The sequence below is a fragment of the Thermobia domestica genome, chromosome 2 (assembly GCF_964235325.1).
Source record: "Thermobia domestica chromosome 2, izTheDome1.hap1.1, whole genome shotgun sequence".
Classification (NCBI taxonomy): Eukaryota; Metazoa; Arthropoda; class Insecta; order Zygentoma; family Lepismatidae; genus Thermobia; species Thermobia domestica.
Genome location: NC_137455.1, coordinates 172,016,970 through 172,032,102, shown reverse-complemented (window position 1 = coordinate 172,032,102; position 15,133 = coordinate 172,016,970). Strand labels below are relative to the sequence as shown.

General features: G+C 33.9%; 1 protein-coding gene across 1 annotated transcript in view; it reads left to right on the top strand.

Moving 5' to 3' along the window:
* Nucleotides 1–4,476, top strand: part of LOC145677293 (repulsive guidance molecule B-like) — a 122,376-nt gene extending 117,900 nt beyond the window's left edge. Inside the window, exon 4 of the mRNA XM_081747846.1 lies at nt 1,076–4,476. Within this exon, the coding sequence (XP_081603972.1) occupies nt 1,076–1,726 (651 nt within the window). The 3' untranslated portion in view covers nt 1,727–4,476. The remainder of the gene's footprint in view (nt 1–1,075) is intronic.
* Nucleotides 4,477–15,133: the final 10,657 nt, after the last annotated feature.

Sequence of the window (15,133 nt, the reverse complement as noted above, 5' to 3'; positions counted from 1 at the left end):
TTTGGAAGTTTATTCAATACAAAGCTTAGCTAATACTTGTTGAAAAGATAGAAGCTAACGCCTTTAGAGTGTAAAAATAATTTTGCAGTTCATGGTATTTCAGTACCGTCTTGATTTTCTTTCATGAGTCTCAGGGGTAACCTCCCCAGTTTGAGAATCAGTGGAGTATTGGATCTGTTAAAAAATATAAAACGATTACGAAACATTGTGATTTATCTTCTAGGCCTAAGTAGTGAAGCGTAGGCACCCATTAAAAAAATAAAGACCATCGCTTATGTTGTACACTATCATCATACTTACACGAAGGTAAACCGTATTACATTTAGAAACATGCATTGTATTTCCGTTACTATTGGCGCATTGTAGAATTTATTATGCCTTATATCCAGAGTAAAATTTATCTATTAAAAATATAGGATTTCTTAAAAGCAAGACTTGCAAGCAAGACCAAGACCAAGGGTTCCAGTGCAAGTCCAAGACCACCCGGGTATTGGTCTTGGTCGTGCATTTGCTCATCACTGGTAGACAGTACTGAATAAACAAAATAGTGAAAAAACAAGGCAGTTTTTTGAAAGTAATGTGACCTTTGTATATTTTAAAATTATCAACTAAGTTGTTTGCTAACGCGTTCTTCTTTAGGTTCTTAAATTACCATCAATTTTTACTTCTATAGGAGTTTAATCCAGTGTGGTTAATGGGATACTGTCTCGTTAACCGTTACTGTCTAAATATGTTAGTGTTGATGTCTATTTTGAGTTGACTAACAAGTCCTTAAAGCAGTTCTTCATAATTTTAAGTTCACTCATTAAGTAAAGTAACATTAACCAGTCGTTAGTATCTTCAGGCTAATTAGAAGTGTCCTTTTTCAAGGAACATTCAGGTACCACCGAATTTACAAAAGACTAAATTCGGTCAAGTTTCACTGTTAATTTCTTTTAAACACACACATTTAACTTGTTTTGATGTGGTATGATGGTGTCATTGTTACTGCAATTTGTTTCTTAAATATTATATCTATGTATAGTAAATGGTAACACTTTAGCAGAAACTAATGTTTTGTTTGTTCGTTTTGTAGGTGACTGTGATCGTGAAAGGTGGTAATAAAAAATGCGCTTCAGAGAAGACTTACGAGGCTCAAGGTGATTATTTGCCACCAGCGTTCATCGATGGAACACAGAGTTCAGGACCAGAACAGAGTGTGAAATTGGTTGTGTTAGAACCCGGAGCAAGAGTTGAAATCCGAATGCGCTACGTAGACACAGTGGTCGTTATACGACGAGTGGGTGGGTATCTGGCATTTGCTATAAGAATGCCAGTAGATGTAATAAAACAATCTGAAGAACGAGATGTCTTACAATTGTGTGTACTTGGTTGCCCTATGAAGGAGCAACTCGATGCGAGCAGAGTAATAAGTAGTGAGATTCAGCGGGGCGAAGCACTTGCAAAATGCCGTATGCTGAATGTGACTGATCATTATTTAGACTGGTGCTTCTTTGACCTCATGACAACGGGTGATGATAAGTTCAGTGTGGCTGCAAGATCGGCACAGGTAGATCTGGTGGAGCTAGATCCGAGAGCAGCTTCCAAGTTACCTAATCGCACAGATCTTCTACCGTCAGTGGGGGAAGAAGAAGCTTTTTCAGGAAGCAGCCCAACAAGATGGGACTTGCAAAGGACGCTTAGTTGCATACTGTTGACAATTGTGATGAGGTTTTTTGTAACATAGATGAATACTAATTGAAGTGTAAGAAAGTGTGAATTGTTTATGTATATATGTATATGTGTGCGTGAGTGCTTGTAACTATGTATGATGAGAGAGAGGATATCTATATCATTACAAAGAAAATCGATGGTTAGTGGAAGAAATTTGGTGTGATCTCATTAAGAGAGAGATTGAGAAAAACCATCCTAGCTATTCAAGCTTAGATGGACCAGTCAAAAAGTTGGTGCCAATTCTGCTTTTCCTGCATTACGCAGTATCTTGTCGTTGCCTTTTCTTGTTGCTCTGTGTCCTATTTTTCTTGTAACAAAAGAAAATTCTAGAAAGACTTGATGATGGTGTACAAAATGTATATATAAATATAAACGTGTGTATGTATTGTGTGTGAAATATTGTATTATTAATATGTAGGGATATACAGTTCCCTCAGTATCGTAATATACAGCGAACCACTTTATAATATAGAAAGAGATACTCAAATTGTCATAGTAATTTTCCTGCATGGTTGTGATTTTCTAAAGCAGAACGACTGAAACATACCTGCCATACGAACAAATTTATAGACTGTAATATTTCTAAATGTTTTCCTTGTTCCTACTTGACATGTAAAATTTAGTTATTTGTCAAGACATAGTTATAATTTATTAGTAATTTTAGGACTAAACAACGTGTCACTAAAAAAAAAATACCAGTGTTTAAGTGTGAATGTATGTATGTACAACATACGTATGATCAACTGTTCCTGATGTTCCAGTCATAACGATGACATTTTTCTGTTAAAAGAAAAAAAAAAATGTTCTGTGTTTCAGTATCATTTGAAATTGGTAAGTTCTCAAAAAATTGCTTTCTTCAGATCAAAGAAACGCATGCAGTAAACTTTTGTGATGAATGAAAGTTTTTCAAAAATAGTATATCCACAAGCAAGTGTTCATAGAAGTCAGTTTAAACGATTTATTAAACTTATAATAGGCTGTGTATAATAATTATTGTTATTATTTTCATTAAAAATACTGATAAAAAAGTACAATATGTTTGGTATCAAGAACCATTTTGTTTTTTGTGTTTTGTTTTGGATATTGTGTATATGAGTAAAATTGCATTGCACTAGCTGCGTATCATTGTTTACGAATATTATATTAATTATATTACCTTTATTTTTGGGTAATATAATGTTAAATTGAATGATGGTGAAAGTTCGATTATATGGAAAGCGTAATATAAGGCATGAAAACAAAATTCACTAGAAGAGTTTCGAAAAATTTTACACTATTCAAGTTGATATATTATTGCACAAGTATAATTTTTTATTGTATCCGCTTCAATTAACAGATTCCAAAAAAGTCTGAGAACTCAATATCTTTAATTTTAATTCATATTTCTGTAACTATTTGTTAAATAGATCATGAAAGATTAATAGCAGATAACTTCAGAACAACATATTTCGTGTAACATTTTAGTGTATCTTATATGAAGTGGTGTAAGAATAGTTTCAAAAAAAGTGTCAATATGATACTGAAGTAGAAATATTATTATTTTTAATTTGACTTTTGATGTAAAAATGTGAAGCGAACAGCTAGTTTCGAATCAACGTATGTAATACAATCACAACGAGTAGTAATAAAGCCAGAAAATATTTTAGTAAAGCTGTTGACTTAATGTTTCAACTGAATGTAGTCTGTTAATTTTTCTATTCTTTGAATCAGATACGCATGTCAGATAAAATGTTCTGATATTACTAGTAGTGAATTACATTGAAAGACAAAAAAAAAAAAAAAAAAAAAAAAAAAAAAAAAAAAAAAAAAAAAAAAAAAATTACGGGTCAATTCAGATCATGAAATTCGTATTGTATAATACTGTCACTGTTGTCAGGAAATGATTGAATAGTTCACTAAACAGATTGAATTTTCCGATGCTTAGTCCTTGCTGTAAGGGGCGAACCCATGAAAAATATTTCATTCTTTGCTTCTGACGTTTTCACACTCTATTAATATACGGTACAAGAATTGTCTGAGAGACCCGTGTTTTAACCCATATGTAGACTTTACTTTTGTCCAAAACAATCATTAGCCTGACCGGCCGTCAAATCTGATATATACGTTACTCGTCCAATATAAAAATACATGAAATAAGAGTAGAATTCAGACTTTGTTAATTTAATTTGTTTCATTATTGTTAATTTAGACCATTATTGTGTGGATTTCTACTGAATGTTCATAATTCTTTTTCTTAACAGTTCACAAAGTAAAATTATGATTCTAAAATGAATAGAAACTAAATATATCACTAAATAAAAGATGATTTTTTTTTGGTAGAATTGGTCAACTGTTATATATACATATTAATGGTAAACGTGAAAGATGGAAAGAATGTTGTACCTACATTCAATGCATTCGGTTGGCAGGTATGTTGATAGTGCATAAAGATGAGCCCTTCTTTTCATTTTTAAAATATCATTAATTTTAAATTCAGTGCAGTAAATATCAGACTACAGGCTCGAACTCTTTTTACTTTTCGAATGTCAGTAATGTATATTGTAACAATACACTCAGTGTTAGTACTTGGGTATTTTACCCATCATATTACGCTTTATTTTGTGTTGAAGAAAGAGTAAACAAAATGAAGATTTCAAATTAGAAACTATATTCTCAGCTTGTATTTTGAAAGGTAGTACATAAGCAAGTGTACGAATGATTATTGTAAAGTTTATATGTGCAGATTGCTTGTGAAGTAAATTACGATCTTCTATATAAAAAAAATCGTTGTCTTTGTTATTGAAATTAGAGCGTAAACACAAACATTCAACTTAAATTACCAGTAAAATACATGAAATCACGAGTTGCAGAATTTTGACGTGGTTCATACACAATACACTAAACCTTGATCAAGAGCTGTGGTGCCTACGAATACATTTTCCAAGTAAAACTGAAAATGAAACGTCTTGAAATAAGTTGGATACATCTAATGAAATAAGGTTGCTGGAAAACGATGGTACTAAACTGTTATCTTGCAACATGATTGCACGATTCTCATGTTTTTTAGTAAAATTTTCATGTGGTATTTATTTAGTTTTTTTCTTTTTTTAATGTAAATACAGAAAATATTCCACATCATGTGGGTAGGGGAGAGAAAGCACAAATGAAAGCGAAAAATGTTGCAAGTTAAAATTCAAAGCAAGATGGAGTAATGTTGTAAAATGCTTCATTGTTAACGAGCATAATTTAAAATATGTTGTTTATTCTCTGAACTATAGGTTTGTTGTACAAATCTGTTCCAAAACTGTGGATTCGCGTGAACATTCAGAATTTTTTTTTTTTTTTTTTTTTTTTGTTTGAAAGAATTTTTTTTCTCTCAAAAGAATTAATATTTTTGTTTGTCAAATGTTAAGCGTACATCCATTGTCTGCAGCGATCAGTTTTACAAATAAAGTAATGAAAGTAACAATGGGATCGATCCTATTTCGCTAATAGTAGCGGACTTCCACATGTTGAACTTTGTAGCCAATATTAGAGCAATATTTGTATTATTGTACTGCATCTTAGTAGTTGATCTCCAGTGAATCAATCCTTGGACTTTCTCGGGGTACTCCCATTTTCTCCAATATTCTAATGCAGTCAATTCTTCCATTGTTAGTCACGTGCTTTAATCATCCGTCTCACTTTGCCTAGCGGGCAGAAACATAGGGTGTTAAACTGAAAGATTTCATTTTTCCAATGAATCAGTTAAAAACTGGAAATAGATAATATTCCTTTCTTTAGACATTGGTTGGTTGAGTCTAACATCCTTTCCAACGCTGATGCTATATGAGATGTGAACCATAGTTTAAGGTGAAATCTGAATCATCGTAGTGTGTCCAAAGTTCAAGGCTCTTCTACTGGGAGTTGAAGCGAGACCTCGTGCTCCAAAGGCGCACACTTGGTACTAGACCAGCGGGGATGGCTCTAGGCGTAATAGTTAGAGGCACGAGTTTTTCGCAATGCGCGATAAAACGAAATGCGTCAGAATTAAGTAATTTTCAGTTTCTTGACGTTTTATGATATTCTGTGTGTATTTTCAGTGATTTCCGTTGGGCGATAAAACGCGAAATTGGCAGTTTTGCGCGAAATTTCTAACAATACGAGATATAGGGCGAAATTTTAAAAATACGTTTTCATTACTTTACAAACTCTAGTTGTCCGCTGTCGGAATGGTAGAACGTGGCGTGAACTGTGTATTTTGGGTGATTAGAACACGACAATAGGGAATATGTCGCCCGTTAGCTATCACCATCGCAGCTAGATGGGGAGTTCCAGAGTGATGATTGTTTGAAGTTTGTTGTAAATGCACTTACGTATGTGTGGCTTCCAACAAGCAATGTCAATTGTGAGAGACTTTTTTTCCAAGTATGGACTGACGATAAGTGACAAATGCACAATAATGAAGGAGGAAAATGTGGAAACATGTAACATGCTTATGTTCAATACTTAAATGTAACTTGTGCCTATGTGTTTTCAGAAGAGAGCAGAACTTTCCTACTCATAGTAAATTTAGTTATTGATTTTCCTCAGTTTGATTTGAAAAAAATATAATTTTCTATAAATAAAATTGACACTGTCAAGTGAAATATTCAGTGTATTTTGTTTTTAGGTAATTAATGGTTTATTTTTATAGTGATCTATGAATAAAAGGAAAAAATGTAAAAAATCATGGAATTCTTTTCCACAAGAGCTACAAAATGTGAAACTTTATTTGGAAAATGCGACAAAAGGCGAAATATGAAAAACGAAACGCGAAATTTTCAAATTCTTAGTGCGAAAAACTCGTGCTCCTAGTAATAGTGTAGTATATAAACTAACTTATCATCTATAGCTCCGTAATCTAGTAATTAATAAGTTAAGACTTCATTGTAGTACTGTCACACATCTTTATCCTATATAGAAACAAGAGTTAATATGGCGTTAACAATCACGAATGACTCGGAAGGACAAAATCTTTAAACGTTTGAGGTCTCAGACAAACTTTTTAAACACTTATTACAGATGCTATTGTTATTTTAAAATTATTCCCAATATTCTGAAGAAATTAGGATCAGGCATTTCAAGATTTGTTTTATTGCGCATAGGGAAAGATCAAGAATACGAACTGTTTAAGCGATTTCTATGTTTTGATCATGTGAATTCTTTCAACCTATATTTTTAGTATCTTATGGGCTAGCATTCTTGGGGTTACTAGATGAGGTTTTTAATAAGATTCGTCCAATTTCATAAAGGCAAGGCTTCTTTCTTAGTAACTTCGTATATATATTTAATGGTTAAATATTGTGTAAAACTCACCTTGTACTCACAAATGTACAAGTTAATTTTTTTTTTTATATCTTGAGCTATACATACGTATTAAACTGTTCTAATTTGTAATGTACATAACATGGATGATTAAATTCATTTAAATTGATGAGACTTAATCTACTTACACTTACGATTTAGTTGATAAAGCTGAATAACGAACAACTTTGAATATTTCTTTCAGTGTTGATAGTTGACTGGTAAAGTTGATAGGAAAAGTAGATACAGTTGTTTGACTGAGCTGAAAAGAAGGTAAACCAATAACTATATGAATATAATTATACCCGGTTTGTAAATTATTGTTAATGGAAAAAAAAAAGTTAAATACAAACAACAAAGTATGCGCGTCTTGTGAGGGAAGTCACACCGGTAAAATTTAGTTTTATCGCTTTAAACTAAAATAAGAAAAGTTATTTAGTGTTCAAAATGTGTATAAGAATGAGAACGTTGCATTTCTTCCCTTAATTGGAAGTGATAAAACTAATTTTTACAGATATGACTTACCTCACGAGCCACTTCTGGAGTAAAGTGTATTGGCGTAAGAACTGAAAAATGTCCTGTGCACAAGAAACGAAAACGTTTGTCTATAGATGTGATTTTTACACAATAATTATGATTTCATTTATATATTAACCGAAGTTATTAAGAAGGGAGCCGTGTCTTTATGAAGATGTAGAAAAATAGTCTCGTTAAAAATCTCATCTAGAAAACTCGAAGAAGGTTGCCGATACACGATTGGCATTATAATTTTAAAAGAATTCACATAAAAAACACGAAGCAGTTAGTAATTTATAAAAATGTGTTAATAAATAATCACGAGGTTAAATAATCAAGATTTCTTTCGAATATACAATCATTATTATTAGCGTAATTTTACTAGATCCCAATATGCAACTTTAATAGCAATCCTTGTAATTGGAAATCATCGGGGGCAAGTTCCAAGTTTTTCCATGTTAAAAATTTATTTATTTATTTATTCAATTCCATGTGAATATGGCCTAACATGCATTAAACAAAACAGGACGTACAATAAAAACAGATGTAATGAGCACACAAGATGTAAACGATTAAATCAACCAGAAAAGTCAGCATTAGTTCAACATGCACTGGAAGAACAGCATAAAATTATGTTTGAAAATGCATCGGTTATATGCAGGTCTACTCATGGATATAAAACGTAATTAAGAGAAGAAATGGAAATAAAATTACGTGGTAGCACATTAAACAAAGAGGAAAATTTGAAATTAAGTTTGTAAATATTATCTTAATCAACACTATCAAATTATATATATGTATTGTCACAACAAAGCAATTTTTGCCTAATTATTTACATTAAAATTTAACAATGAAACAAAAACGAGATTACAAACAAAAGATCTCCTCCAGTTCCTTACCAGAGGGTAGCGTTCCCAAAACTGATGCAACGTTCCCTCTTTGTACTGCCATGCTGATGCGTTGCAGTAGAAACGAGGTTGCTCTAGCATCTCCAGACGATAAACGAATGCGGTGACCAACTTCTTTTATAAAGTTAAGGCCTTCGGGACCCCATGAACCACCCGATTCGACAGCTATAGCGACAAAATGATATTTGTCGAGTAAATTGCTATATTTCCTGCGCTTTTCTGTTTCCCGGCGAGCAGCCACGTTACCAGCTTGTGCTGAGGAAGAATGTATATTTGAAGGGGCGAAGGTGTCGGAACAAGTAAAATCCCATAGAAGTGCTTTTCCTTTCTTCCACGGTATTAGAGTCATACCATCTGGCCTCTTGCCGTCTGCACGACTGCATCCCAACGGTTCACATATAGAAGGAACTCCTGCTGAAATTAGTGCCCTCATGATAATGTCGTTGACGCTGGAGTGGCGTGAATGTCTGCCCGCACTACTGGCACAGGAGAGTCCATGAAGGCCCTTCTTGTCTACGACACTTCTACAGGCAGGACATCTGTGTTGCTCGCAAACATCTGCTCCCAAACGCAGTGCACTGGCAATTCGAAAACTGTCATTGGGAAGATGTAATCCTAAAGAAGGTGACGGGATAGCATGGAGCCAAGCGCCTGCTTCTGGAGATGATGTAGCTAGAAGTCTGGCCTTATCTTCTGGGTTATCGGATGACTGAAGTTCCAAGTTATATTTTTATGTAAAATTAACAACTTTTAATGTACATCTGGCTCCCTCTGATGCTAGAATCTCTTAATTGATGAATATAGAACGTGTAAACTGGAGATAAAATTTTGATTTCTTCAAAAAGTAATAATAGCCAGTATATTCTCTGAGCATGTTTGTTGTAATGTTTCTCGACTGAGAAGCATAAATTGAATTACTAGTGCAACTATTATTAGTAAGTATTCTGCCTTTTAGAGGTCCTGGGGCCCCTGAGTTGTTTTTAAACGAAGGTTTAGACGGAAAAGTTTCTTCCAAGTTTCTCGATTTTCAGCTTCCAATATTTTCTTTATTTTTTTGCTAACGCAACATGAAACAAAGAAAATCTTTATCAAAACTAGAAACGTTGAAGCTTAAAATTTCCAGTCTACATTACAAAGTAATTATTTCGCAAAACGGCTAAAAATAATAGATGTGAGAAATATCAAAATATTGTTGATATTTTGATTGGTAGATTATTATCACGAGGTTAGGAACGTCAGGGTTATGTAATAAGTCTTCACCTTTTTAAACTTGCAGTAGACACCAACACTGCAATGTTAAACTGTTGTCTTTTAAGAAAGTATATCATAAATGACTATATATTTGAATGAGACAAATACAGTAAAGTGTTTGATGAGATTACGATATCATGAATTTTGATCTGTACTACATGTAATTCTGTGTAATCGAATCTGTATTAAGGGAAACCTATCCAACGCGAAACAAAGTAATTTCGGATAGGAAAATGGGTGTTCAGGATGCAGTGTGCGTCTGATAGTAAATTTTCCACTAATTATTTTTTAAAGATTGGAAGTGCTTCGATTGTGAAAATCTTATCATAACACTTCTAGGTACAAGGTAGAACAAATAAATCTTGTGGGACTGAGTTTACAGGCTACTAGACCTTCTTCTTGACTTGAAACTAGATCCAAGAAGAAAGAAAGCGGTTGTGTTCTCTTTGTGTTCTTTACCCTAAACTCTTGGAAATAATTGATGGTTAATTTCTGTTTAATTAGCAAAATCAGTCTATACAGTTATCAGTGGAATGTTTACTACTTTTTAATTAAGTCATGCTTTCAGATATTTAAGAATACAGAATTTTATTTACTATAATGCTCATATGTATATACAGAGAGTATACAACTAAAAGTTGGCTATCTGTCTTTCTTGGAACGTAGCCGCAATGAAGCAGTTTTTTCTATTCTATCAATGCTAAATTTTACGCCTGTATGTTGGATACATTGAACTATTATGTGATATTTTTCACTTAGAAATCCTCTCAGAACATCTTTTACTGTTTTCGTATGTCGGAAGGTCAATAAAGCAAGATCAGAGAGGGAAGGGAGACTGCCCAATATTGCACATTACAAGGCATTTGGTAGCCTAGTTCAAATGGATTTATTGAGCTGTTGATATCCATTGCTTACGTTACATGTTCGAAGACTTTCGGAAACAACTTACAGAAACTTTATAGCAAACGATGATCGAATTCAAATTGCAATAATAATAATAAAAAAAAGTCCTCATAAAAAGGGGTCAAAACCCATTGCTAGAGGTATACATTTGTAAATCAAGAAGTAAAGACTGTTTTTGGTGTTTCGGTACCTAAGAAGGATGAGATAGTATTGATACTTCTATTTGTTAGAATTGATGATGTTATATGTATTTATTGTCAGTTGGAAGGATAAAAAGAATAAAGAACAGTGGTTAGTGATTTGTAGGTCATTAGCATGTCGAAATTATAACATTTAAACTAGGCTGTGAATGGTAAACTTAAGATATTTAGTTGGATTGGAGTTTAAAGTCTCCTTTCAGCGTATAAGATACAAACCAGTACGTAGATGATTAGTTACGAGAAACATTCAGTATTCTCTAATACTCACCCAGTTTCGCTTTATATTGAATCGTAATTTTAACGTGAATAGTAAATAGACATCTTGTAATGACTTCATGCCTAAATGCGTGATGTGTCGGTAGTAAAGCATTTGTAAAATTTGCGCTGTTATCAAGTTTGTGAAACTAACAAACATATAGCCAAAGGAAATTCACGAGAACTTGTTACAAATATTAGCGGAGTCTGCTCCATCATATCCCACAGTTGCGAGATGATGATAATAATGCGAAGATACTTACGCAGGTGAGTCACCAGTAAAATTGACCACCGAGAAGAACATTGAGATCCTTTACATGGATATCAGACAGACGAGTCACCATCAGGTATTGAATTGAGAGTGCAGGGTTGTTAACCGGCACAGTTCATAACATTTTAACTAATCATTTGTGTGAACGATAGGTCCCGCGGCTGATCAGAAGACAAGCAGAGTGACATGATCAAGGGAACTTTGAAAATGTATCGCACAGATCGAGAACATTTTTTGATTAGATTTGTGACTGGGTTCATTATTTTGACTCCGAGTCCAAACAAAACGATGCAATGGAAACAAACTCGTGAAGAAATTTTTTGTACAGTCGTTAGCCAGAGAGGTTATGGCAGCTGTATTCTGGGATGCTAAGGGGATACTGCTATTGGGTTATCTGGAATATGGAACCACAATTATGGACCGTATTGTACTTATATCAAAATTGCGAGCTACGAAAACGCTTGATGCCACTTTGCCACCGATGGGCAAATTTTAATATTCAAGATGGCGTTCAATATGGCGGTCAAATATGCATATTGAAATATAAATCGATTTCTGTAAACAAGGTGTCATTTTCTATGTTTTCTGGGTCGAACAATTCAAAAATGAAGTTTATTTCGTAAACGAAGCTACAGAAATCTAAATATTCAAGATGGCATCCAATATGGCTGATCAAATATACACATTGTAAATGTAAAGCGATTTCTGTAAACAAGGCGTCATTTTCTATGTTTTAGGGTTGAGAATTAAAAATTATGCCTATTCAGTATCAAAATGTAACTTTATTTTCCAAATGTTTAAGTACTTCTTTTTAATGAATAATTTTACAGTAGTCATACAACAGTAAAGAAAAGTTGTAATTTGTAACTTTAATATTGTTCTGTTCTATCACATCAGCTACATTTTTAACATGCCCTGAACAATAACTAATTAATCCTCCATCACTAAATCATCTTCACTATCACTCATCGTTTCTTGTTCTCTCAAAGTATGCGGATTACAACAATTATCTCCTGAGTGTACGCAGTGACAAACAATGCTGCACGAAATATTACTTGACCTACATTGACCGACAGGAACACTTCATGTCCAAAATGTCTTGGGTAGCTTTAGTAGTGCTTTTTGGAATGGTAATGGGAATCAGCCGCTTGTCGTCTTCGTTTTTAAACCATGCAAAACAAATAGGGATGATATATGGCAAAGTCGCGTCACTTGTTGACAGCCACAAACTTACTTGAAAGTGAGCCCATTTAACATTTTCTACAAAACTTTCAGTTGTTGATGGAATAGATGAGAAGGCTGTGTGTGGAGGAGCATGAAGCTGTGCCTGGCTAGTTTTTTCACCCACAGAGTTATTCTGCATTCTATCATGTCGAGAGATTTAAAACCATAACAAGCAGTGACAAACTCCGTACCGTAAGACGGAGTAAGACTTTGCACACGATTTAAGCAACTTTAAAGAAAATCATATGTAACTTACAAACGTAAAGATTTAGAACACTGTATTTTAAACACACAGTAGTAGATATATAAGGAAAACATTAGTAAACATTCAGTATGACCATAGTTATTGAAATATAAACTTTGGTGCAAAGTAACCCCATAGGTGCAGTTACTTTGCACAACATACAAAAAAGTATGTTTAACCTTTTAATTACGGAGCCTTTTTAAAAAATAAAGCCTGGGATACGGCGCCAATTTCTGCAGTTGCCTAGTATGTCTCCTGAATAAAACACATGCAAGTGCATATAACAGTTATGTGATACCCAGAAAGTTAAAAAACAATTAGGTTTAGTGGGCAAACTGCAAGGTATCTATAAATAGTTACTTCGTATCCCAAGCCTTATTTTTAGGTAACTAAATATAGTTACTTCGTGTCCTAAAGGTTAACATACTAACATAACGTTTCTGTGCAATGTTTTTCCCTCCAGTATTTATACATTTCACTTCCTACACAAAACTGTATGCAGTTTACAAATATTGATATTAGAATGATGGTACTTTTACCAGTACTTAGTATGAATTATCGATATTTGTAAAGAAAATTATGTATTATCTTGTACCGGCATAGGAATCACATTCTGATAGTTTAGCATACGTCCCACAAAAATGCCAACTTAGGAACAGGAAAAAAAAAAAAAAACGAAGTGATTTGCCTTGATTATTCTTTATGTCCAAGAATATCATCCTAACCGTAATCAGTGGAAGATTTACGGGGTTTGGGACTTTCAGGCTGAAGCCCACCCAAATTGCATGATTTTTTTTTTTTAAATCTAATAGTCATTCCTATGTGTGCAAGCTGCAAGCCCATCCCCCAAAGCCTAGTGATTTCTGAAGAAAGAAAAAAAAAAAAAGCCTTTGTGAGTGAAGCCCCTCTCAAACTACTTTTCTTTATCCGCCACTGTTCATAATTTATTTCCCAACAAGAAATTCATTCGGCATCTACCTAAATAGGAAATTTACCTAAATTTAGAATGCAGGAGGTTCCAGTAGTAATAATTTCCTATCTAAGCGGTATTTTGGACCGGTGCAAAGTAAGCCCGAGTAGAGGCTGAAACCGTCTTCTCCGTTTTACTTTTTTATGACTTTAGAGCGTTTAACATTTCAATTTCAACTATTGCATCAAATTCTCATTACACACAGTAGTATTCTACGAAACCGATTTAACTTTGACGGAAATTCTTGTACGTGATATCTTTCAAATTTTGACGGCCTTTACAGTGACTGCTTTCCATACCTCTACAACAACGAATCCTCCCGGTAATTATAACTTATGTTAACCGCCAAAATACTATCTTACGGTGGCAGTTGAAACTTCTTTACTGTTTATGGTTTTGCCGACAGAAGACTGGGAAACTCTTTTCGTATTTTGTGCAAAGTAACCCCGTCTTACGGAAGCTTCTTTTATTACGTCTGTTACATGTGACTTAATTTCTGAAGTTTATAATCAACATTGAGACATTTTAGACCCATAATAGCTAGCAACAGTGTCACATCCCGAAAGACTGTGAACTGCAGGTAAAGTTAAAATGATATTCTTGTTTTTCAACTGAAGCCTTTCTGTCAACTGCATCCCTTGCTTCCTTTAATGACACCATGTAGATTTGATTTGACATAGAGTTTGTACGTAGTAATAATAGAGGATAAGGACAAACACATGAGTGTTGTCACAAATAACATGGACTGTTTGATTACCTCTTTCTTTCACTTCTACAGTACAATCATCTGTTGCAACATTATACCTGCCTTTTCATAAAAGGTTCGTAAATCGATTCGGTCTACGATAATACCACATTTTATTTATATGGGTAATGGATCCTGGTTGGTAATGAGAGTTGTTCCTAGGCACAGCCTTGCCACTTTGTTGACAACATATCTGGTTAAAAGATAAATCAATTGCTCCTTGTTGTCACTATTCGTTAAGATTGCCTTCTGTGCAGGAAATGGTGCTTCCTCTGTCAAAATAAACCTCCTTACAGACTGCCTCCCTCGAGTAGTCCTCGCGAAAGCTTTAATACTATATTCGTAATATATTTCGAAAATTTAATTGACGTCTGCTTCTACAAATGTGCAATGACTTTATCACAGAAGTTGTGCAAGAATTCTCGAACAGCTCTTCTCGCTGGCCAGTTCACTATTCACATATATATATATGCACAACCATCAATAACAGTTAGTGAAGGGTTGCTACAAACTGGCTGACATGGGTATGGCTATGTTAGTCTTAAAAATAGATTTGCATTCAGCTTCTCGAATACAGCCATCATCTGTAAACATCGATGAATGTGATGTAGCAAGTTCATATTTTAATA